Source organism: Elgaria multicarinata, chromosome 10, assembly GCF_023053635.1.
Source record: "Elgaria multicarinata webbii isolate HBS135686 ecotype San Diego chromosome 10, rElgMul1.1.pri, whole genome shotgun sequence".
Lineage (NCBI taxonomy): Eukaryota > Metazoa > Chordata > Lepidosauria > Squamata > Anguidae > Elgaria > Elgaria multicarinata.
The window spans coordinates 47,491,672-47,518,056 of record NC_086180.1 but is presented as its reverse complement, the minus strand read 5'-3'; the positions used below and the strand labels follow the sequence as shown (position 1 = coordinate 47,518,056).

General features: G+C 39.5%; 1 protein-coding gene across 4 annotated transcripts in view; it reads left to right on the top strand.

Annotated features, from left to right (window-relative positions):
• The first annotated feature begins 515 nt into the window (after positions 1-515).
• SLC10A7 (solute carrier family 10 member 7) overlaps positions 516-26,385 on the top strand; it is a 158,559-nt gene continuing 132,689 nt past the window's right edge. The window contains exons 1-4 of one of the 4 annotated variants that reach the window (XM_063135689.1): positions 516-912; positions 8,269-8,351; positions 9,996-10,132; positions 13,599-13,674. In XM_063135689.1, coding sequence (XP_062991759.1) covers positions 813-912; positions 8,269-8,351; positions 9,996-10,132; positions 13,599-13,674 — 396 coding nt within the window. In that variant the 5' untranslated portion in view covers positions 516-812. Of the gene's footprint in view, positions 913-8,268; positions 8,352-9,995; positions 10,133-13,598; positions 13,675-26,385 lie in introns of those variants that run through there. The other 3 variants (XM_063135687.1, XM_063135688.1, XM_063135690.1) reach the window with 3 other exon arrangements.

The following is a 26,385-nucleotide window of genomic DNA, read 5'->3' as shown; positions in this document are numbered from 1 at the left end:
AAAGTCTCGAAGAACCGCGCAGCCCCTTCCCATCTCTGCGGGCTCTTCGCTCTTTATTCCTTTCCTTCCACCACTGACACGGGGCCTCGCTCTTTCTGCCCGCTTGTTTTCTCTTGCAGGCCGCATAGATCAGTCGCCAGGGCCGAAGAGACGCTACTGCTTCTCGAGTTCTGCCTACAGCCCTCTTTCCCAGACGGGTCTGGTGGGCCAAAGCGTGAGAAGCGGGGATGTTAGGCTAGATAGGCCTCTGGGGCAGGTTTCTCCCTACGCTCTTAGGATGCTGCGTGTCCCCAGCTGCAGCCTGCGTGACGCGTGGACACGGAAGGATTTCCAGAGCGCGCCTGCAATCCCTGCTGCTGCTCCTTAGGAGTTGACAAAGGCGCAGAGAAGAAAGGACTTGGGGGAGGCGGGGGAGGGAAGCCTGCTGGTCTCGCGCTCTCCCCGGGCCCTCCGCCTTCTGAGGCGCGCGCGCTGTTTTGCTCCGGCTGTTTTCCTCCCCAGCTCCACGATGAAGCTTGTTGTTGCTTTCCTGCGATAAGGGAGAGCTTGTGCGAGTCTATTAGCAGACGCGTGGTAGTGATGGCGGCTTTCAGGGCGACTTTTCCTGTCACTGGATACTATTCCTACGACCAGCGGCGGCGGGAGCAGCGTTTAACTCGCCCCGCTGCGGCTGCCGGCACGTTGCAAAGGCAGGCTCCAGGAGGGGCCGAAGAGAAGTCTTGACCAACTCCCCTTCCTGTTCTCTCCCCCCGCCCCACCCCGCTCCCTTTAGGTGCTTGCAGCCGCGGAAGTCTCTCGGGCACGCCGCCACGATGGGCATGTTAGACCGCTTGAGGAAGGACTGGTTCATTCTGGGAATAGTCCTGGTCATCACGGTGGCCAAGCTGGAGCCGGCCTTTGGGGTGAAAGGGGGTAAGTCTGCTTCGGAGCCTCGCCTGCAAACGGGCGGGCACAAGCCTTCTCCCAGAACAGGCGTGCCAGCCCGGGACTCCTCTCTCCCACATGCTTCACTTGCTTGTTTGAAAACAAAGAGGAAACGGGGAGGCTTTTTATAGTCGGAGCTGAAGTCGTGCCGTGGCAACAATCTCTCGGGGATTCGGGCAGCCCGGGCTGGGGACGGGGCTGCGTTTCTTGCCAAGCAGCACGACGACTCCCCCGCCCCCAGCCCTCCGGAGTGTAAGCGGCGGCTCAGAAATCCGGCTTCCAAAGCATCTGCCCGTTGCAAGTTAGGATGGCTAGACAGACGGGTCTCCCTTGCCCTTAGCCCCCGCAACCATTCGGAGGTTCGGCAATAGTGAGCGGAGCTTCCCGAGACTGCAAACTCCTGAGCGGAGTGAGATTGACACGTTGCACACAGAGCGAGTGGGACGACCCAACTTCCGCGTGGTACAAGTGAGCAGCAGCAGGGCAGGCAGGCTGGGCCGAAAGAAGGGGGGGAGACGTCTCTTTTTATATGCACACACCAAATTATTTCAAGAAAGGGCAAGGTCCCCCTCAAAATCGCCATTATTATTTTGCAGTGAATGTAGACACAAGTATTGTGAGTACCCACATTCTTGTTCTAACATCACTGCAGTAAATTAATATGGAATAAGAAGTTACTGCTATACTTTTAATAAAACTTGTATTTATTCATCTTCAGGAATGTGTGTTTTCTACCGCCTCATTAATTCTCCCAGTAATAATTGATATAACATACTGTTATATAGTTCTTTCACAAACTCAGGACGGATTTAAAATGGAATTTAAACAAATACCTTGTTAACTGGGAGTGTGTTAATGTGACTTCCTTACATCCAGATAATATATCCATTTCACCTGGGAAAATTACTTGTGTTTAATCTGGGATAATTACCTCTTCTCTTCTGGAGAGAACTACTTGGAATGCATGAATTATGTATATACATTCCCCCAGTGTGCGAGCAAGCTTATAGAGCAGTTGTATTAGTCTTGTTTTCTTCAAATTGTAGGGAAGAGCAGACTTCATTATCACTGAGCCTTTTTCAAAGAGGCTAACCCCTTCACATATCACCAAAAACTTATTTATTTTATTTATTATTTATTATAAAATCTTGCAGATATATGCATAGATGGCATATAAAATCAGAAATAATATATCTTCAATGTATTTTAATTGCACACACAGGAAGATGATGTATTTGTCATACATAATCTGTTTATGGGTTTGAATGCTAACTATCCTGCAACATACCTTAAAATAATAAACAGGCTGTTCATGTTCAGTTGGCAAAACATAGCATTAAACATAGAATTGGAAATATGAGCAGAAACATGTTCATTTACTGACAAGTACTAATGCCAAATCCTATCACTTAATGTGTGCAACCAGATCCTGTGCATGAATACTTGGAAGTAAGTCCCCCTAACTTTCTCACAGCATATGATTGCTGCTGTTGTGTTTGAGTCTAGTAGGAAATAAAGAGGCTTTGAAATTGATATAAGGTAAAAGAGCCTTTTTGCTAAAGTTGCATGAATTCTAACTTACTAGGCCTTCATGTAACTACTTACTTTTAGCTTTTTTTCTTCCATACATCTTCTAATTTATTGCCCACTTTCTGAGCCTAGATGACACATTCTAATAACTGCAAGACTAGTTGATAGCATAATATAGGGTTTAACCAAAATATCTTTAAAATATTGTTTTCTTTGATATGAATATAATTTTGTAGATCTTGTTGACTTGGATGGTGTCTCAGTGTTTCCTTAAGGACGAATATAATTAGAGCAGACAATGGAGAACACTGCTAATTTTAAACTGGACTGGGGGGGCCTTTAACTGGACAAAGGCCCCCCAGTTCAGTTAAAAGGAAAGCATATAAGTCTAATACTTACATGCTTTCCTTTCTTTCCAGTGCATCTAAGCCTGTTTACTGAGGCAAATTCCTACTAGGTTCAATGAGACTTGAACCTAGTAGGAGGTTCAACTACTAGTAGGAGGTTTTGCACCTAGTAAGTGTGCAAAATTAGTAATATTTTTAGAATAGGTTCTACTGGCCAATTTTAGTAATACTGGAAACAATTATCAAGAGATGGAAGAACTTTTCTTTCTTAGAAATGGCCACAAAGAAAGAAACTATAATGTGCCGCCAACAATATTTTTATTATTGTAATAATTAATGCTTGACTTTTCACCTTACTGTGATGAATCATGCTTGTCTAGTCCTGGCTCCTACTGTTGGATCTGTTGTCTTCTGCCACCTGTAATCTTGACAGCCGTTCCATTAGCCACTTAAAAAGTATTGAGCACTTGCTCTTTTTAGAGGTTTGACAACAATTATTGTTTATTCATGTCTGAGTTATCACCTGTTGTTTACTTTGGAGCTTTAGAGATCCTCTTCTCCCTGTGTCTGCCTGGAAGTTAAGAGCATGCTTTCCAATCTGTTTTTGTGCCAGACAGACTACTTCCAGCTGGGATAAAGCAGAAATTAGACATGGGGATATCTGCTTGGGTATTTAAACTTCTGGTCTATTGCCTTAATATATATTTGTCCCTGTTTTGATAAATGTTGTAACCCTGGCGTGGGCAGAAGTAGTTCTCCAGATGTTTTAGACTTCAACTCCCTTCAATTTTTGACAATTGGCCATGCTGGCAGGGTCTTCCAGGATTTGAAGTCTAAAAATCTGGAGATCTACCTTCTGCTGTAATCAACACTGAGCTTTTAGGTTGTCATGGAGCATAAATTTAATTTCAGGCAAGAGTGCTATGAGGCAACTAGCAGAAAGTTTTCACTATCCCAGTATTTTGGGTTATGAAGAACTGCTTTGCACCACTGAGAAAACACCGTTTCTTGGGAGATATAAGTAAGCAAAGTATGGGAGTATGGCTACAACCGTGTGCTTGTGGCTGTCACAGTTTTGTTTTCCTTCATAAGTCTGCCCTGATTTTATGGAAGCAAAGTGTTAATACTTCTCTTGGAGCTGATGCGGAATGGCAATTTCTCATTTGCACATATGTAAATCCAATGAAATGTGAGTATCCTTTGCCTAGTATTGAGGATGAAATGTGCTATAGAAAAATATCCACAAAAAATAGGATGACAAAGCTGAAGCAGTGTCAACTAAGGATTAGATTCTTTTCCCAGTTAAAGAGATCTTAGATGAGTTTTAGTTCATTGATTACTTGATTAAATTGGCATAAATTGGCATATGAGTAAAAGCCATGTTTCAGCAGCAAAACTATACTTTCTTTTCTAGATGTGCTCAGTATGCGGCCTATTAGAATAGATATTACGTCTTTTATTTGAGAGATGGCTACTCTAAGCTTGCCATCTTGCCATGTTGTGCAGACTTTATACTGTTAGTTTTACCCTACCCTGTGCCTGCTTACCCTACCCTGTGCCTGTTTGCATTCTTTTCCCCTCCTTATTGTTTTACTATGATTTTATTAGATTGTAAGCCTATGCGGCAGAGTCTTGCTATTTACTGTTTTACTCTGTACAGCACCATGTACACTGATGGTGCTATATAAATAAATAAATAATAATAATAATCTTCATTTTTAAAAATATGTACTTAAATTAAATAATGCTAACTGTTGGTTGATAGGTTCAAATATACCCTGGCAGTTTGGGGGTCAGTTTTCTACTGCTCCATGTTCTAGGTTTTCCTCAACTATAATGAGGTATTAAGTGCCATGTTGTGTGTCGTCCCCCACCCCACAAATGTAGTGAAAAATCAATGGGTTGGATCCAGACTTAGTCATACTTAGAACAGACCCATAACAATCACTGGGATTTAAGTTAGTGATGACTAACTTAAGTCCCATGGATTTCCATGAGTCCACTTTTAGTATGACTAAGTCTGGAATTAACCCATTGATTTTACTTGATAGCTTTGGAGTCAATTCTTTCCCTTTTGGTATGACTGAAAAACGATGCCCACAGGGTTTGTGAGGTCAAAGTAACTTCACAAAATGCTGTTCAATTATTTAGTTACCTTTTAGTTTCTAGGTATTTAGACATGAACCTATTCTTTCCATTTCTTGTGAGTGAGAAAAAAACATAGAGCTGAAAATACAATATTTTGTCTAGTTACATAATAGATAAAATACTCACTTTCCTTAATATCATACAAACAATTCTAGGGGTCAATGTATCTGACATGTTCAACATTCCTTTAAGAACTGATTTTTAAAAATAAACAACAGCAATTAGAACCAGCAAAACTGCTTCTTGTTTATTTGTTTAATCATAGCTATTTGCATTGTTCATTTTGAAAAATACTTACTAATTTTGCTTTTGAGATCATTTTGACCCCAGTTGCATGTGCAAACATCTGCAAGCAACCTGCTTCTAAGCAGGGTTAATGGCAATTCTCAGTCAAGTCCTGGAGCACCTTTGTAATCAAAACAGCCCAGAGCAGTAATGTCAGTGAGGCTGCAATCGTATATCCACTTACCTGGTAGTAAGCACCATTTAATTCAGTAGGACTGATTTCTGAGTAAACATTTATAGTGTTGCATTCTAATTTTTCAACACATACAGATACAGCAATCTTGAACAACTGGAGATAATTCTTTATTTTAATAATATTAAAGGTAGTGTAGACACCTGTGACTGGATAGTCACACAGCAACATAGGAAACTGCCTTATGCTGAGTCAGACCATTAATCTATCTAGCCCAGTATTGTTGACACTGACTGGCAGTGGCTCTCCAAGGTTTCAAGTAGGAGTTCTTCCATTCCTCCTTGGAGATGGTGGGGATTGTACCTGGAACCTTGGGCATGCAAAGCATGTGCTCTGTCACTGAGCTACAGGCTTTCCCTTTCTCCACATACATCTTCAAATGTAAGATCAAACGGTGTCCAAGGATGGTTTCTTCAAATATAGTAGACACCACATGTGTGCTATCTCCAGTATTCGAGGCAGTAAGCCTGTGTGCACCAGTTGCTGGGGAACATGGGTGGGAAGGTGCTGTTGCACTCGTGTCCTGCTTGTTCATCCCTGGCTGATGGCTGGTTGGCCACTGTGTGAACAGAGTGCTAGACTAGATGGACCCTTGGTCTGATCCAGCATGGCTCTTCTTGTGTTCTTAAATGCCTATAAATGCCCAGAGGCAGCCTGAAAACTAGTAGGGCCTTTCAATACTGACTCCAAGGGAAAGGGACAGGTATTACTGCTGTGGTCAATGTAATGACAGAAAATTGCAGCAACAATGTGCTTTATATAACTGCTTTGTTTGCCCAACTCATACAGCTGTGAAATGTAACTGTTCATTGGATGCCTGTGTAGCATGTGTTATGGTTGCAAGTTCTGGAACCAATTATTGCATTGTTTACTTCTATAACCTCTATATTATGTTACAGGTATGTTAATAGTATTTTTATTTTATTTTTTATTTATTTTATTTATTGCATTTTTAGACCACCCAATAGCCGAAGCTATACAATATTAAAATTGTATATTTTAATAACTGGGATCTGTTAGACCCCCATGCACTTTTTTTTGTAGGTGTGTAGTTTACATTGTGGGTATTATTGACCCTGATGATTTCTTTGCAACTTCATTGTTTTACTGAAAAAGGAATATTCTCAGTGAAGGTGTAATTTCTTTTACCCCACAAGTTGTTTATTTTGATGGTTTTCTTGGAGTACATTTTACTTTGAAACAGAATTGATACAGTACATTTTTCTATCGACTGATGTTTAAAAAAATCTCCTGGCTGATTAATTGGGCACCTTTTTAGATGATTAATTGTTTTTAAATTAATGTAATGGATTTAGTGATGCAGCCCTCCTAAAGATGTTCTCAAACTTGGTATTTTGTGAATTATTGGTGCTCTGATCAGTATCAATCACCTGCAACCCACACATTTACTGTCACAATGCTAATCTTGGGTCAGTTGCTTCTAGTCCTCACTGACCAGCAGGAGCAGTATGGATTGCACAGTTACTGTGGTGTTAAAATAGTGATTGTACCTCTAAATTCTTATTCTTTAAGCAGTACCTCCTGGTTCAATGCTGTCATTGCAGCAAGGAATGAAAACTGAAAGCATTCTAAAACTAGGGAACAGCTCTATACACATACTTTAAGGAAGTGATGGATGAGAACAGTTCAGTGTACCAGCCAGAAACAAAAAAATCAGAAGCTTGTGTGCCAGCACCTTTTCAGATATTCAGTGCAAGAAATGTACATTTCTTGCTTATTTATTGGACGAACCCAGATGTCTGATCTCAAGGAAGCATAAGGAGGTTTTACAGCTCTTATTTTCTAACATTCAAAGAACAATTCGTGATTGCTGAGAAAATGCAGCTCTTTTCCCAGTTAGCAGAGCCATTGCATTGTAAAGTGCTGCCTATAATATTGTTGCATGAATGTGATGAACACCTATTGGACAATCTGTATGGCATTACTGATGAATGATTCAGTGGATTTGCCCAATGCTTTATGTGACTATTTGCAGGCTCCCATGTGAGCAGAAATAGCTGTGAAAGTGTGGAGAAGTCCCTTATCACATCCACCTTCTCCCCCAGTTTATCCCAGTTGTTCACTCCTCTGCTTGTAAGCTGCTGGTGTGTGCATTATAAAGCCATCCTTTCATAAAGGGAATAGAGCACAGTAGTTCAGGAATTTCATCGTCGTCAGCTTTGTTGCAAGTCTCTACACCCTCATTCATTATGTGTGAATTGGATATTGCATTATTGACTGGATCTGGACTTGCAGGACTACCCTGCAAAGGTTAAAATCAATAGGAGCTGGCTTTGAACTTCTTGTCCAGATTTAAGCCCCTGTTCTTTCTACTGCAGATATAGATTAGGACAGCATGGAAACTAAATTATAGTAATTAACCAGAGGCAAATGTTAGGTCTATGCCTTCCCTTTATGTCTGATATTACACTTTCGGAAGAAACTCTTTGATTTTGTTCTTTAGATCATGATATCATTTATTCTTGACTTTTGTTTTTGTAATTTGCTAAACCTTGTTACTTTCTGGTTTCTTTTTGTCTCCCCTCTTTATGTATCTGTATATCTGAATGAATAATCTCTCTGACATAGTCATACTGATCTTGAATGCATTAGCTCTACTCCAGTGGAGCTGGACTGCTTGTGTATTTTGGCTTTTCATCTGTTGGCTACAGGAAGAGAAAGAGCCAGTAAGCTTGCACATATTTTTAAGGCCATCAGTGGGAACTGTGTATATACATGTGTATGTGGAGGGGGAAGATTCAGGCTTGCAAGTCTTAAATAGAAATACAATTGATATAGGTAAGCTGCCTTAGTTTACTTTTGTGTGTGTTTGTATTTCAGGTCCACTGAAACCAGAAATCACCATCACCTATATAGCTGTTTCAGCTATATTCTTTAACAGTGGGCTCTCACTGAAAACAGAGGTAATGCAAACTGAATTTGTATCTTTCTCTATCACTTCTTGTTGACTTCTTTTTGTACGAATGAAAATGGAACATAAGAAACTGCCTCATTCTGAATCAGACCATTGGTCCATCTAGCCTAGTACTGTTGACACTGACGGGCAACAGCTCTCCAGGTTTTAGGAATGTTTTCCCCCCCCAGCCCCCCCCCCCCAGCCCTATTTGGAGATGCTGTGGATTAAACCTGGGACCTTCTGCATGCAAAGCAGGTTTCTCAGCTGCTGAACTACAGCCCAGCATCAGGTTGCTAACATTTCAGGTGTTAAGATATTTGTAGTGACAAATAAGAGCCATGTCATAGTACCAGCAATAGCGAATTTGAAGTTTCAGGATGGCAGATATGTCTCTTTCTCAGAGAGAGTAGGGGGAAAAGATATTGTGGATTGCACATATGAAGGATTTTTGCAAGGTCCTTTATTGCTGCTAATGCATTAAGGGTGCAATCCTATGTATGCTTAGACAGAAAAAAACCCTTTAACTCCCAGCATTCCCCAACTACTATCCTGGTAGTTGTAAGACTTTTTTCTGTCTAAACATGCATAGGATTGTGCCCTTAACTTTATATTTTGGTGTCTGATTAAAATGGAAAGAATATTCCTGGGTTATTTTAAATGTCTACGCCTGTAATCCTGAAGTGGAGATATGTCATTGCATTGATTCAAATAAAAATTGTTTCCTGGAAAATGATGTCCACATAGCTTTAATTTTTGAGATATAGTGCACTGTTTCAGAGCTGTTGATCCTTATTGTTCAGACATGTAAGGTGGTTCCACATGAGGTTAATGACTTGACATAGGCTCAGCATAGGCTAATCAGTTCATATAGATAGCCTTTTGCAGAGAGAATGTCATTATTGGTAAATTTACCTGCTTTTCCCACAATTATGTATTGCAGCATGCACCTTTGTGTATGTATATATGTGTGCGTGCACTATTGGAAGATGTGTCTTAAATATTAAAACTGGATCTTTAAATGGTGTCATCATTATTAAGCAGTTAGGTTTGTGTAAGTTTACTCCCAGTTTGTTTATGTCAATCTGAGTCATGGAATTCATGTCCTGCAGTGCTTATGTAGTTAAGTAGGTACAAAACTACGTTAGAGAGCACTGAGTGGCTTCTTGTAAACAGACATGCATGTGTGTAAATTAAAGCCACTTTGGATGTACATTTATTTAGGGGAATAGGTTTGTATCACATGGGCAAAAATGTCAGTATTTTGCATTGAGGCCGGTCACTTAAAAAACTAGCTCATCTTTCTTTCCTGTTTCTGTTTGAACTGATCTTGGGCCAAATCTTTCCAGTACATAATGCTGTAAAGTATATTATTTAAGCATAAATTAATAATAAATAATAAATACAGACATAAATACAAGAAATCTTTGGTCTGTATTTTTCTGTTAGTTTAGTTTATGCTTCGTGTAGGCAATGGAATATTTTAAATCTACATACATCAAAATAGATGAAGTTATTTACTGAATCGGCAAACAGGCTTTTTGAAGCAGTGTGCACCTGACGTATGTAATGATGATACCAACTTAAACAATACAAAATAGAACTGACTTCAGCTGTTAAAACTGCAACCTTTTCTTCTCTTTTTATTTTGTAGGAGCTGACAAGTGCTTTGATGCATGTGAAATTGCATCTTTTTGTCCAGATCTTCACACTTGTATTCTTCCCAACAGCAATATGGCTATTTCTTCAGCTGTTATCTATCACACCTATAAATGAATGGCTTTTAAAAGGGTATGTTTTAACATCTAAAGGGTGAAATATTTACGACTGCTTTTCCAGTAATACGCTTTCAGTAGCATTAGTTTGGATTTTTATTTGGAGTAGTGAAGCCGTTTTTCCGGGTAGGTTAATGATATGACACTTGCTGTTGGAAAAAAAGAACATGCTAAAGATTACTCTCTCAAAAGCTTGGTCTCATGTATCCAAAATCTTGGCAGCTAATTTTCTATGTAGGGACTTACTCAACAGATCATGCCTCTTTTGACAAGCCTTCGTTATTGAATTTGCTGTTCTAGGTTTCAAGGAATATGGAAGTAAGAAAAGTGATAGAATAGAAACTTAAATGTCTGAATATATGTGAATTGGCATCTTGAGATTCTATACAGTAGATACTCATTTTGCAGCACCTTAAATTATTTTTTCACTTTCACAGATTCTGAACTGAGAAAAGTTCCCTCTCCCCTGCATAATACTCATTGTTTTTGATTGCAGTATTTATTTTATTTTGTATGCAAATGCTTCTAGAAACCAAGAAGAGCTACAGAAAATTGTACTGTAGGTTCACAGGGTTTAAAATCAACAAAAAATGTCAAGGGCCGTTGCAGGTTATTGTACTAATTTGTTCAATGAAATAATTTATGTATTCTGTTCTAGTACTTTAATTGTTTCTAAAGAATAAATCTGCTCACCCATTTATTTATTTAGTACATGTAAATTATCCATTCCAAGGATATCTTGGTCGATGGTACTGAAAGCTGCTGAGAGGTCCAGCAGAACCAACAGGAACACATTTGCCCCATAAAGTCTTTTACATAAGTCATCAACCAAGGTACTGGAGTTGAGAGTCACTCAAGCACCATGCCAAAATTTGAATATTGAAGACTGCCCAGAAATTATCCAATACAGTGGGATTCAAGGGAGGCTTCTTCAATAACGGTCTTACCTACTACCGCTTTTAGGCTCAGTGGTACCATATCTTCACACAGGAACACATTTACCACTCTCCTTACCTACTCAGCTGGTCCTCCCCAAGCAGCTTGTACTAGCTGGGAAGGCAAAGCTGAAGTATGCACGGCGTGGGCCTCACACCTTCAAGAATCCTGTCCAGTTATGATAAGTCACTGTTTTCTAGCTAGTACACAAGGTTATTCCATATTATCCCCAAGGTAGCGTGCATGTACAAGAGAAAGGTATGAGTATCTGTGGGTTTCTCTCTACAGCAGCTGCCATAGCCAAGTTATTGCTCTATTATTTTTCAAAGATAAACTGCTGTATGGTGACTTTGATCTGGGAATTGCTGAAGGGAAAGTTAAGCAGAAAGAGCAAATCAGGTGCAGATTCTTTTGCAACCTGATTAGGTAATAAGTCATATTCATTTAAACACACTTATATTCCATGTATGTTGTTTTTAGGATAGGAGTGCAAATGTGAATGATGGTAGTTCGTAAATTTCTTCAAGAGTGAGGCATATGGAAACGCACCTTGCAAAGTCATATATACACACTATGCAAATTCATTATCCAAGAGTGAAGTGATGGATTCTAGTAAGCTATTTAAAATAGCTTATCAAAACAAACAAATAGCCTACCAAAACAAACTTGATCTGTGGAATATTTATGCATGTTCTCCCATTTATGTCATTCGGATGGTTTTTCAATAGAGAAAAATAATGTGTCGCTTCCTCAACTTTAATTTACCCTGCAAAATGAGAAAATACTATATCAAATGTCTCTGTTTTGGCCAGTGACAGGTGCATCCTTAGTTATGGGCTGTCAAAACATACTTTTGATACAGAGCAATCTGTCTGTAGGGTGTTAACTGCAAGAACTATGATTATTTACTTGTGAAATAATTGTAAAACTTCATCCTTATTTTCTTTATATATTTTCTTTAGCACAGACATGGTGAGATGGACTAGAGTTCACTGATACCAGACTATTATTGAATAGGATTATAATGAACAGTCTTTCTTTTTTCATAATGAACCTCTTCATGATTCAATGCCTTGATTCTGTCAGTTGTGTTCTGATTGACATTTCTTTCTTTTTTTGGCAATCATACTTAACATCTATATAGCATTTGTCTGAGTCTTCAAAGTGTTTCATTTCCATCAATTCAGGAAGTCTTTCCACAAATCTCTAAGATAGGTCAATGCCGGGGTGTAGTACCTCAGGCCCAGGGGCCTAATTTCCGCTGCTCCCCCAACTTTTGTGAACCGCCCAGAGAGCTTCAGCTGTGGGGCGGTATATAAATGTAATAAATAAATAAATAAATAAATTGACCATGCCCCATTTACCCCAACCACCAATTGTACAATCCCCCCCACCCCATTCTAAAAGCTTAAAGGGCCTCTCCTAAGGCTAAGTTACCAGCAGTAAGAGATTCAAGCTAAATTATGCTGGTCTTTTTGGCCCCACCCCTTTTGCCTCCAGCCTGGCCCACCACTGGAATGCAGCCCCTGAGTCCTCCTCTGAAATTGAATCCAACCCTGAGGCTGAAAGAAGTTCTGCAAGCCTGTTCTGTAGTATTACCATATTGTGGATGGAGGGCTGAGGCAGGGTGGAACATAGGAAGCTGCCTTATACCAGGCCAGACTATGTGCCCATCTAGCAAGGTATTGTCTGCTCTGATTGGCAGCATCTCTCCAGGTTCTCAGGCTGAGGTTTTTCACATCACCTGATACCTTTTTAATTGGAGGTGCCAGAGATTGAACCTTGGACCTTTTACTTGCAAAGCATGTGCTCCACCACTGAGCTATGGCCCATCCCCAGAATCCCCTTCAGGATTCTCTCAAGGCCAAACTAAACATTAGCCTAGTCACACATAGGGGAGCTATGGAGCAGAAGTAGTGATAAAACATCGTTCTTTTAATTTCCTGGCCTCCTTTTTGCAACACTGGATATATTTTCTTTAGCGCAGGCATAGTGAGATGGATTTGAGTTTACTGATGCATTGTGCACAGTTATAACGAACAATCCTTTTCCTATGCATGATACATCATGTAAGTGCATGCAGCCCTGAACCCCCACTCTGGGGGGTGGGGTTAGCCTCCACCTCCCATTTTCACAACAATTCCCCCCCCCTCTTGTAGGGGGTAAAAAAAGAAAGAAAACAGTCTCCTTTGAGAAGAAAAATAAAAGTTTTTAAACACTGAAGGCTTCTTTTCCTATATATTTTTTGCAATGGATTACTTCTGTGAGCCACTCATGCAAGGAATGAATAATTTGTAAAAAAAAGAAAAGAAAAAGAATGGAAATAACTCAGACTTGACTGAGATGAGGGAACTATTTATTGTCCATGTAAGAGGATTTAGAAGTCCTCCCTACAGATCTGCATTCTTGTTGCTAAATAAAGGACTTTTGTACTCACAGCTTCTGAATTAGTGTATAATTGTGTTTTTCTCCTCTGTAGATTGTTTGGTGATTAAATGGAATGAATATTACATTTGCATTTATGGTTTTTCCCCCCTCTCCTTTAGTTTGCAGACAGTAGGCTGTATGCCACCTCCTGTATCTTCAGCAGTGATTTTAACCAAAGCTGTTGGTGGGAATGAGGTGAGGTTTTAACCTTTTATTTTGTTATAGCTTGCTTCTTTGAAAGTACTTTTGTGAAGAGGATTTTTGACTAAGGTAGGGTTGAATGACAGAACAATTGAAGTTTATCATCATGAATTTAATTTTAACCATTGTTCAGACAGGACAGAAACATGAAACTTGGTATATTTTTGTACCTCATCTACAAGTTGAAACATCTCAAATCCTAGATTTCATTTCAAATCATGGTAATGTTGAACTTCAGTAAAAAATAGATCTAGATTTCCCCAAAATTGGGAGTCACAACCTCTTTAAACTTGCAAAAAACATTTCACCTAATTTTATACGGGTGGGTTACAAATATTTATAATCCCCACCTCTTAATGGTTACTTGTCTCTCTTATTTATATTATGTATATTTATTTATAATACTTCTATACTGCATAATATAATAAAATGTCTAAGTTCGCACACAAAATATTATAAAAACACAGTTAAAATATTTGCATAATATAATATAAATATAAAAATTAACCACACACAACAAGAAGCATCCTAAACACAAGTCCAGGATGAATAGAGCCAGTCTACCCTGGGAAGGGTCCACCATTAAAAAAGAACACACAGGAATTCTCAGGAATCTAGATATACTGGTTACTCTGAAAGCTAGAATTTCACTACACATAGCATCTGTTCTACTCTAGTAAGCATTGATACTCTCTGGAGAGTGGACAAGCATTTGATAGCAAATGTTCTGTTCCTTCCATATTTTCTGCTCATTTCTTCTCTCTCTCTCTCTCTCTCTTTCTCTCTCTCTCTCTCTCTCTCTAATATAAAGTCTTTTGAAAGTCTAATTACTGTGGGCATTTACAAAAAATAATGATTTCAGATACTTTGAGACATTATTCTAGAGCTATCGTTGACTGTCGTGTGCACGTGCCTGAAATTAGGAAAAATACTTCTTTTCCCCTGCCTGGCAGTGCAATGGTGTTATCCCTAATTGCATTAGTATAGTTATCAAGCTGTGGTTGCTAGATCAGTGCAAAGAGGAGCAGTAAGAGGAAAGTTGCTCCACAGAAACTTTCCAAAATTCATTGTAAGGCAATACTTTGGTAAGGCCAACTAAAATGTCACAAAATAGCAAGCAGGCCCTCAAGTTCTTCAGAACTCTTCACCAGGCTAAATGTTAAAGTCTCATTTTTGGCTTGCTGGTGAGTGAATTTCTTAAAAGAGCCATATACAGTATTGCCACAAGACTATCCCATGGCTAGTGATACTGTCTTTGCTACTATTTCAGCACATTTGGGTATGCTAAGATGACTCGCTGTTTTGCTCTTATTGTATATATTGTGAAGTGAGAGCATGTAACTCACTGCCTTAGTTTCTGTAAACTAAAAATGAATGGGGAAAGATAAATGTCTGGTATATTTTATTTCATTTTTTGGTTTGGTTCCCATAAAAATAGAATGACATTTAAGAATTTTGGAAAATTCTGTCTGAGAGCAGATCTTGGCTGAGATAGTTGAGCTATCAAAAAAGATGTGCAACAAAAAAGGATGCAGATTAAACTGGAAAATGTCAAAAGAAATTGATTTGTCATTAAACAAGTAAAACTTTTTGAAAGCCCACTGAGATGTGCCTGATTTTATAATTGAAGATGGGGTTGAGTTATCACTGCCTCTATTTATGTGAATGCCCTCGGAACCTAAATGGGGAGAAAAGGGCAGGAGAAGGAGACACCTCCGTACTGCTGTGGAAAAATATTCAGTGACAGGTTCACACTGGAGCACATCTATCTTGGGCTGTTTAAGGCCAAAGCGGTCTGCTTGTTTCATTGGGCCAGAAGTTGTGGTAGGAGAATGGAATTGGGGTGTTCCACCTGCCCTTCAAGCCTAGTTCTGCCTTCACCAATGGAAGGATCCCAGATGAGGAGTTGGCTTCTTTCATATCCAGTTTCTACCCCCATCCCATCCCCTTTCATTGGCCAATTACTCGCTGATCATTTACAGTCATTGCACACAAAAGGTGTGTGACCTGTCTTCACAAAAATTCTGTAAAGGAGTCCTCTTCGTGGCTCTTATTTATGACGTAGTGTTAGGCATTTAAATTTATATTAAATTGTTTTAATTGGTATTCTAGGCTCAAAATATGTTACTTGGTATAAAGAATATTATATTTTTTTAGTTTTAGTGATGCCTCCGAATCCAAAACCTTTTCAGAAAAGACTCCGCAAGTCCCATGGGGCAAGGTAAATTATTGCATGTGGTGAACTCTTAAGTCATAGACCAAGGTCACGGCAGCAGGAGTCTATTTGAAAAAGGTTTTGTCTCTGCTTGGAAAGCAAATGAAAGCTCTCATCATTTAACTTGAAAATTATAGCTTTAAGAGAATTTTCACTACAGTGAAAAGATCAAGTTCACGGAGGACATAATGGATTCTAAGTTCTTTCTTGGATGTAACAATGGAACAAGAGGCATGCTGATTTTTCTCCTCCTTTGCATTCTTGACGAAAAATAAGAGGTCATAAAGATCAGAGTCTGTGTAATAATCTACTCTTGAAGAAAATCAAAGACTTTACAAGATAGGAAGAGACTGGTTATATTGAGCCTTAGATGGCTTTGTTATTATCTATTTGAAATAATAGCTTTAAGGTAACTTTTATTATGTCTCCACCCAATTTTTGGGATTGTCTCCACACCTTATCCCATTCAGGTACTTATCATTTCATTGACCAAATGTGCATATTTATTGGATGAGTGTATATCAGGGATTGCTCACCAGCAAGCTATGTACTGAATGCAATGGCCTCATGGTGTGTAGAGAATGATTTTGTTTCCTTGTGGAAACAAACCATCTCCAAATATAACATGCCTTTCACATGGGCACATTGCTAGGGTAGGTAGTGAAAAGCCTAAATACCCATGTGTGACGTCCAGAAAGTCTTTCGGGAGTAATTGGGTGAAACCTCCCCTACAAGCTTTGCTAGGGACTTGGTGCTATTGATCACTAATGAGACAGGAGGTATAGAGTGCATTTACCTCTGTGGTGGTTCGGTGTCAATGGAATAAGTATTCACATGTTCCTTCGTCATTGCTAAGTCACATGTGGGCTGCTGATACATTTCAAGAAAATCCCATGGGAGTGCAGCAAGCAGGCTTCAAGAGAGAACTGTTTCTCTTCCTTTACGGTGGTAGGAAAGGATTAAACAGCTCAGGAATCGAGCCTCTGTAGAGTGTGTATGGAAGGAAGCTGGGTTGTCTTTTGGCATGATAGGCATGCTCCAAAGGTCTCTGAGAAGATTTCCCACTGCGTTTGTTGTTAGCCAATGGTGAGTGAGCAGGTGTGCTGAGGATGTGTAGTTTTTGACCACCCCAAAAGGTATTCAAGATACCAGCCACAAAGTGGCAGAAGAAACTGGGAGAAAACAAACCAGGAATTAGCCTAACAATCTATGGTTTCTTCACTCATCAGCAAGACTGTTCCTGGCTTGTACAACAAACCATGGTTAAAACAAATAATGGTTTAGGATTATGTGTGAACAGAGCAATGCTTTATCTATTCCCCTAACTCTACTACATGGCTAAGCTTACCTTTGGAGAAAACAGATGTCCATCAGACACTTCCGTGAGTCAAACTTTGTGTTTACTGTTTCCTTGTCAGTTTTTTTAACCTTTATTTTTTTAGAAGTTATTTCTCATAATGTTCTAATCATGGCACTGCCTTGGAAATTCAAGCATTTATATTCAGGAAAAGGAAGAAAAATATGTCAAGCTATATTAACGATAGTAATTGAGGCCTTGCAGAGAATCTCATTTCAAAAATATGGAGAAAATGTTCTTTTGAGTCTTCTTTTTAATTAGCAGGTGCCAGATGCTCCAAGCAGAGAACACCTGTGCTACCTGAGGTATTAGGGAGTTCAGAGCCCAGTCTCATTGCACTCCAGTGGAAATTAGAAACAACTGATTCCTGTGGCAATGAAAATGGCCTTGGCTGCTATCACTCTCTTGCTATGTTCTCTGTCTTGAGATTTGAGAAGGATACTTAAGCACTCTAACTTTGGAGAGCTGTTGGCAAGGCATTTGGATCTTAGTAAGAATGTGCTTCTACTCAAAGTGTACTGAATTCATCAGCTTTTGGCTGGTAAGAGGTGGACTACTGTGTCTTTTGGAAAAAAATGTTCTGAATAGAAATTGTTATTTAGGATTAGTGATTGGATATAGTCATCTAAATTTAAGATGTTATATAATTTTCTAAAATACTGATGATATAATAGATTCTTAATCTTAATCTTAATATGTTTTAATCAACTGAAGTGTCTATATAGTGAAATAGCACATATATCTTGGTAAGCCCTCTCCCCCATGTCAAGAAAGCATTTTGGATTTTGGGGAACTTGGACTGTGAGACTGATCAATTTTTAAATTTATCTCAGGCTGCAATCTTATATTCCTTCCTGAAACTCAAAAGGACTAGTTCTGAGTAGACTTTTATGGGATTGTGCCATCAATCCTATGGAATTGGATTGATATTGTAATAATAATAATAATAATAATAATAATAATAATAATAATAATAATTCAATGTAATCAATATCTCACTCATCATCATCTTTTAAACTCCTCAGCCAAATCTCGCCTGCCCCACACTATAGGACCAACCTCTATTGTGTTTTGATATGCTTTCTCTCTCTCTCTGGCCTCTGCCTTGACAGGCTGTCTGGAAGTGATCAGCTAGACATGAGGGAAGCTCTTTCATGTTTTAAAAGAGTACTGTGGGAGCAGGGCAGTAGGTGGTCTTGAAGAAGTTTACACCCACATGTTGGTCCTAGCTATTAAGCATTTGGGAAGTGCTGTGTGACTGCCTCTTTTTTTTTTTTTAATGATAAGGCTGTTTGCAGAGACTTTTATTGTTTGGGTTATTGATGGGTGGGCATTTTATCTGACTGGAAAGGCTGTTTGGAAGGGAGAAGTTGTATGTATTTGAATCTTATAAGACAAGGCAGCCTTTTTAATCTCCATGGATGGAAAGGAAAGAGGAAGAGTACTGCTTCTGGCTGGCCACTGCTGGAAATCTGCTATAGTACTTCAAGTGATTTGAGCCTAAGAGGCTTCTGTTATCTTATTTGTCATGTTATGTGACTTAAAGTTATGTGACTGTAGCATTAGGGGGGTCAGTCTTGCTAGGGAAGTAGGTGTTTGAAATCTTGGCTGAAACACAAAAGCTAAATGCTTAATCATGTGTTCTCTCAATGTTGGTATTTTTTATTATTATTGATGATGTAAAGACAGCAAGATTCTTCTAATTCCTCCTTTCCCAGAAAATGTATTCACAGTATGCATAAAATAAAAGAAATGTCATTTTTCTTTTTGAAAACTGTATTTCCTTCCCACATAAATGTATGCAACTTTGCAGAAATTGAACTTGCATACATTTATGTAGGAAGAGAACCTAATCATCAATTAAAAATTACTTCATCTGGTTGCATCCATAATCAGATCACATGTTAACCAGCCAGATTTTTTCTCAGTGCAATTTTTTTTCATAAGGTATAACAAGTATAAACCTCAATGTGAATTAGGCTGTAGTTGGAAATGGCCTGCATCTATTTTCATGATAAGAGTGCAGGTGTTGCAATCACAGAAACGGCTATCAGCCGTCTCTGCATAGAGCTTGGTCCACTGCACAAGAGAGATTAAGTGGAGGTAGACATAGATTGCTCTAATGTATGCATACTGCGGGCCCAAGTAGTTAAGAACAATGACAGACTGCCAACTTAGCAACACTCAGTCTAATGTTCTGCATGGGTATGTAGGATAAATATAACAGAGGAAGTTTCATGGCCTAGCACCCTGGGACATCATCCTCAGAAGAGTCCAACTCCTTGTACTCAAAAGAGGCTCTGGAGTTCGTAGACTCACTAATGGAAAGGCATTGTGAGACTTTTATTTCCCCAGGATCCAGTTCTCTAGAAGAATCCCAGGGGGTGGCTCACCTGCATGGAAAGCAAGCTCCATTGCCATCCTCAGACTCTGAGGACTTGGGCCGTGAAGAACTAGCATGCCACAACCACCCTCATGTTGCCTCAATCTGAGGCTGCTAAAACAGTCCAGGCCCCTTTAAAGGTCAAAGCCTCAGCAAAGGTAGAGTCGGAGCTAACCAGCTTAAAAGCCCTTAACTTCCAATTTAAGCTTCAGTCTTTTTCTGACCTTTGTTGGAGCAATATACAGATGACCATGTCTGGCTTTCAGCTCCTGCTGCGTTTGGAGCTGTCTGTGGTGCTGATCCCTTTCTGCTTTGTTTCCTTGCCCAACCTGGCCCCTGCTCAAGATCCAATCCATAGTAGAATCCTGCAACCCAACACAGCATCATCAGAACACACGGCCTGAAATGATACAATGGGCCATGTGAGTCTACAGCATTTTATTTATTTATATTTAAATATATCATGTCTCTTATTACAAAGACTCCCAGGAAAGTTAACTATTTATTTAAGAATGTATATGCTGCCTTTCAAAACAAACGTTTTCTCGAGATGCTTATAGTTCATATTCTAGATATATTTAAAACCAATATTGAAAACGTTTCACTAAAATCAGCAGCATAAAGCAATTTCCAGATCATGATAAATTTCAGTCAGATCAGTTTAAAAAAACAACACACATACACATTACTGTTAAAAGCAGAGAAAAATGTTATTAAAAACCCAACTTATCATTTTAATAAAATGTGGGTTGAAAAAAGGCTTTAAAACCCACTTAAAAACAAATGGGGAGGAGTCAAAATGCTAGGAGGGGGTTCCTTAAATGTGGGGTCACCACTGAAAAGGCCCTAACTGATCTTAATGGTGTTCCTGCGAGAAGGGCCTCTATGGCTGATTTTAAAGCCTGGGCAGATTTATATGGGTGAAAGTAGTCCATATAAATATAAAAATCACTAAAACCTAGGAAAGCATCAGCAAATAAAACACAAATCAACAACTGCAGTTCAAAGAAAATAGCAGCACCAAACCATATTAAAAGCTGAGGAGAAAGGCAACTGTTTCTGTTTCTTTCCAAAGGTCAACAGAGCCTTTATTCTCACATCAAGATTGTTCAAAGAAGGCACCCTAGGGAAGCAAAATGGACACCAGAAGGAGTTGTGGTGTTATAATTGTGCGCAAGTGGCTTTTTTTGTCGGGGCGGGGGCGGGGTGAAAGGGTACAAAGAAATAGGACTGTAACATTTTTACTTGCCAGCTTAGAAGGGAAAAAATGACTATTGGTATATATGGATTCTCCCTGCCTCTGACTATTTTTGCAGTGATTTGACAGTTGTTCCAATGTAAAAACTCAGATTGGGGATGGTTCAAAGTGAAACATGTATCTCTAGGAGACCCACCTCCACCGTACAGAACCTGTTAATCTATGGCCATTTCATATTGTGCTGTCGGGTGCAGAATATATGCACCTTATGGGAATTGTATGCACACAATGATATCACCAAATATATAACTGATCTGTTCCCATTTGTCACTTTCATGTACTTCGAGAGGAATATTGTGACTTAAATGGGTTGGCAGCATTCACAACTGGTTCTGTGTGTGTATTTTGTGCTTAGTTATGTATATCCAAGTGCACAAAAGTGTTGGCATGTTTCTTCTGAGACTGGTAATTCATTTGAAGCTAGGTTTATAGTGATGACTTACATTGCTATGTAATAGGCATTAACAGCAATGTTCCTGTTATCCTTAGAAGCTTATAAACTTGTAAGAAACCAACTAAATGAAGGAAAATGTGTTAACTTCTGGGAGCAGAAATAACGCATAATATTTGTACCTTTTCACAATTTAAAAAATAAATGTTTAATTCTTCCTTTCCACCTGTGCCTTTTTTCCTGCCAGGTGACAGAGCATATTCTCTATTCTACTTTTTGACAAATAGATCTCAAAGATGTAGTAAACTATTTCTCCCATTTGCTATGCTAAAGCAAAAAGTCCTACAGAGCATAAGCCCAGCCTGTAAGAAATAGGAAGGCAATTGTTATATGCCAACTCACTTTCAGGATCTGCAAATTCAGGCATGTTTTTTCCCTTGCCAGGAGCCTCCTTGCCTGGTGTCATTTCTTGAGCTCTTGTGGGATGGGATTAGTCTACAACAACAAAGTAGCCAGATGTCTGGTTCTGAGAGCGTCCCAGGGGTCAGGGTATGGTAGGCAACTGTAATCATTTGGGGCTAAGATCAAAGGTACCTGAGAATTACTTATGGGCACATAGTGTGTGTCATGCCCGTTATTAACAGTCTGAGAAAATTTGTATCCCTGATTAACCCTTTTGCTGGTTAAGCTTTAGAACGTGATAGTAGTCCTGAATGAAAACACTCTTTTTAGTAGGAGCAAGAAGACTCCTTTTTTTTATTTGTCTGCAGTGAATAGCCCTGCTATAGCCAAAACGCAATGTTTCAATTGGCATACTTGATATAAGTTTAAGGATATTAGCCAAAAATAGATTTGGTGGAGCAGGGGAGAAATTCCCAAAGCTGGGCATCTTGACATTATTTCCCCCCTCCCCAGTTGCCATTTCTGATGAGAATGTAATTGACGTTTTAAATATATTGGTAAGCTTCTGGGGAATTTTTTTTAAAAAACTGGCTTTATTTATTTTGTTCTAGTGTTAATTGTAAATATTAGAGTGATGAGCAAGTGAACATACAGTGTACAGCACTCAAGTCAGAAACCTGTTCTTTTTGGCTTTAGTATATTCAGCTTTTGTTATCAAAGGCCTCATTAGTGGGCCAGTTGTCTACACTTCCTTTTCTTTTATATAAAGTAATGTTAATGTGCTGATATGTATGTAAGTATGTGGAGGAGGAGTGGGGAAGAGTGGTTGTGTTCATCATGAAATTGCATTTGCAATTTATTGCCTCTGATACATGTTGAGCAATTTTAAGGGACAATTTTGAGTGAGTAGACATTTTTAAACCCCAGTAGGAAAGCCCTCTGGAGTAATTTAAAGAACATAATTGATTTATCTGTTTCAAACTTGACAGCCACCCCATTTTCTTTCTTGCTCTCTCACTCTTACTTAACAGCTCTAACGGAAAACAGAACAAGCGGATCATTACTAAAAGAGTAGCTTATGTTAAACTTCCATTCTTACTGGCGATGCCTGGGTTCCGCCTGTGAAATTGAGGGTGTTTATAATGATGAGATTTCATCACTGCTTGAGTTTATTTGCAGCAGACATGATTATAACAGGAACAAACATCATTATTTAAATGAAGTAGGTAAAAATAGTTGCTGGAGAAGAAAGGTTGAATATGACCTTTGGCGGATGCCGTTCTGTTGCACTGTGAACCGCCCAGAGAGCTTTGGCTATTGGGGGGTATAGAAATGCAATAAATAAATAAATGATACGTTGTTGACCCCTTCTTACAATGACTAAACCTGGTAACAGGAATGTTAATTCAAATGGTCCAAAAAGACTACTGTTGGGGTGTGTGTGTATAATTGCTTGCACAGTTCATGTGCGCGTGCACTATAGCATGAAACTGAGCCATGGAGAGAATCAGAGGAACAAGTAGGTGCCACTTGCTAACAGGGAAGAACTTGCACATGGGAGAGAGAAAAAATAAGTGGATAAAGCTTTATTTCCTCATAAATGATCCCATTGGAAGCTGCTCTTCTACAAGCAGCAGTTCTTTAGATTAAATCTGCCAACTAAAGCTTCTATGTACACGCTTTATACTCCAGGCCAGGTATGGGGAACATACGGCCCTCCCAATGTTGTTGGAGTAGCATCCCATTATCCCACACTGCAGGCTATGCTGGCTAGGGATAGATGGACAACATCTGGAGGGCCACATGTCCCCCTCCCCCCCCTTCTCCAGATAGTAGGCTGTTTCAAATATAATGGGAAACCATGGCTTCATTCTCATGTACTTGCCCCTCCAGTCCCCTCTTGCACAACTGTGAGAGGAGATTGGAAGTTTTCAATTCCACTTCTAAGCCATAGTTCCCCATTACGTCTGAACTTGTGGAACTGTGATTTGTTGGAATAATCCAGGATCAAACTATAGTTTCAGATTCTGGCTTGCTTATACAAACCGCAGTTCACTGAGTTTGATGTAAGGAGGGATTGTGGCTGTGCAGGAAGGGAGCCCTGGATATGCAGGCTTATTCATGTAGTGGAAAACCATGGTTTCCTATAACTCAGTGGCTCAATATGAATTCATACCAAGTTGTGTGGTATAAGAGGAGGCTAGTGTTGTAGCTGTTTATTATTTTTGGCTGTATTGAAACAGCATTGTCTTAACTATTCTGTTAAACTGGCTTTTATTTTTACAAGTATTTTCAAACATGAACGGTGGCCAGTATCCGACTGAGTGCTCATGCCTCTGCCAATTCTCTTGTGCCCTGCCAATTCTGCCAAACAGTTGGCCCCCACCATTTGCTCAATAGTGATTTAGCACTTCTGGTGAAACCTGAAATGAGCTAAAACACTCATTTTTGGAAAGATACAGGTTGACAGAGTTCATGTAAAGGAGCTCTGCTGATTTGCCGCCTTCTAGAAATGAGAATTTCTGCTTCATTTGGGGTTCCTTTAGGAAGCGCTAAATCTACCTTAAGTAAGCAGTGGTTCCCATGTGTGCAACAGAATTGGTGGGACTCCCTGCTTCTGGAATGGAATTGGTGGGGCAAAAGCGAATCATTGAGGGCGTAGCTACCCCCTTGGATACTGCCCATTGGTCTTAGAACCTTAAACAGCATGGCAACATTTTTTTTTACAGCTTAGCAATCAGGCAGTGACATAGAAGAGCCAGTTCTGGGCTCCACAATTCAAGAAGGACGCAGACAAGCTGGAGCGTGTTCAGAAGAGGGCAACCAGGATGATCAGAGGTCTAGAAACAAAGCCCTATGAAGAGAGACTGAAAGAACTGGGCATGTTTAGCCTGGAGAAGAGAAGATTGAGGGGAGACATGATAGCAGTCTTCAAATACTTAAAAGGTTGTCACACAGAGGAGGGCCAGGATCTCTTCTCGATCCTCCCAGAGTGCAGGACACGGAATAACGGGCTCAAGTTAAAGGAAGCCAGATTCCGGCTGGACATCAGGAAAAACTTCCTGACTGTTAGAGCAGTGCGACAATTGAATCAGCTACCTAGGGAGGTTGTGGGCTCTCCCACACTAGAGGCATTCAAGAGGCAGCTGGACAAGCATCTGTCAGGGATGCTTTAGGGTGGATTCCTGCATTGAGCAGGGGGTTGGACTCGATGGCCTTGTAGGCCCCTTCCAACTCTGCTATTCTATGATTCTATGATTCTACACATTCCAAAAGTTTACAAAGCATGTTCATTTCTCTTGAAAATATTTATGTTTTGACAGCTGATTACTTTAACCATGATCAGTATCATGTTGCTCCAGACCATATAAAACCAATTTTATATTTCTCGGAATTCTTGTGCTACCCCAGTTTCCCACAGCAACTTATGCCTTCCAAAAAAGACACTGTGTGTGTGTAAAAAAATATTTTAGTTACTTGCATAGGGCTCTTTGGGTCCTTGTAATCTTTAACTGTCTCTATTTATTAGCCCATTCTTCTCTGCTTGCCACCAGGTGGGGGAAAATATATGCTTGGTATTTGACACTTCTTCCCATCATTTTGCCAGTCAGTTCTACAATGCATCTTTTCTTGACACTCTCAAATATTTGCATGTGTTTGATGGTGTTGTGATATAAAGTGGGCCACTCTCAGGACTTCTGTAAACTGTTCCTTCTTTTAGGACATAATCCTGTGCATGTTTAGAAAGAAGAAAAAGCCCCACAACCCGTGGCATTCCCCAGCCAACCATGCTGGGGAATGCTGGGAATTTTAGACTTGTTTTGTCTAGGTATGTATAGGATTGCACCCTTAGAATACTAAGTTTTCTTCAGTGTGTAGATAAATCTTATTTAGGGACATGACATCCCTTGTCCTGGTGACTTGACTTCTACTTTCTATAGATTTATGTAATGTCCAATTATCTGTAGGCTACTTTCTGTCTTGTAGAAATCCAAGAAAGATGAATGATTATTATTCTTAGTAAGAATGAATTAGAGAGAAGTTCCTTTGGAAATATTCTCTCTGCTGTTTTTTTTTTTTTTTAATCTATATCTGTGACCAAACGTTATTTGTGACTCAAGTCAAGGTTTGTTTCACCAAAATGTATTAGTCTTTTTCTTGATCTCCAAAAAGATCAAAGAGCTAATGCTGCTCTTCCCTCCCTACTTTGTTCTAGCTAAAACGGGGCTGTGAAGGGATCCCATGTGGATATAAAGTCCTCTATAGAACAAGTGTATAGCCTAGAGGGATTCTTCAGATGCCTGGCATAGCCCCCCCCCCCATTTTTCTTGCAGCGGGACCAAGTATAAGGGTCTTACTTTTGAATGTACCCTTTTGTGCTATGAGTAATTGATTTATCTTAAGTTTTTCTTCTCCCCCCTCCCCAGTTTAGAACATAATCTCACTGCAAATGTAACATTTACTTTTTAAACTTCAGTGATAGACAAATCTTAAAGCACACGATTATTCTCTAGAGTAATTTGGAAAGCTTCTGGAAGTAGATCAATAATGAAGACTGAATAGCAAGCTTGTGTCAGTCTGTACAACTTGGCACAGTTTTCAAAGGGTAAATGAAGTGTTAGTGTATTCCCACTTAAAAATGAAAATAGTAAGGACGTGATATGTCTTAATTCAATGAATTGAACCAAAATCCAAAATA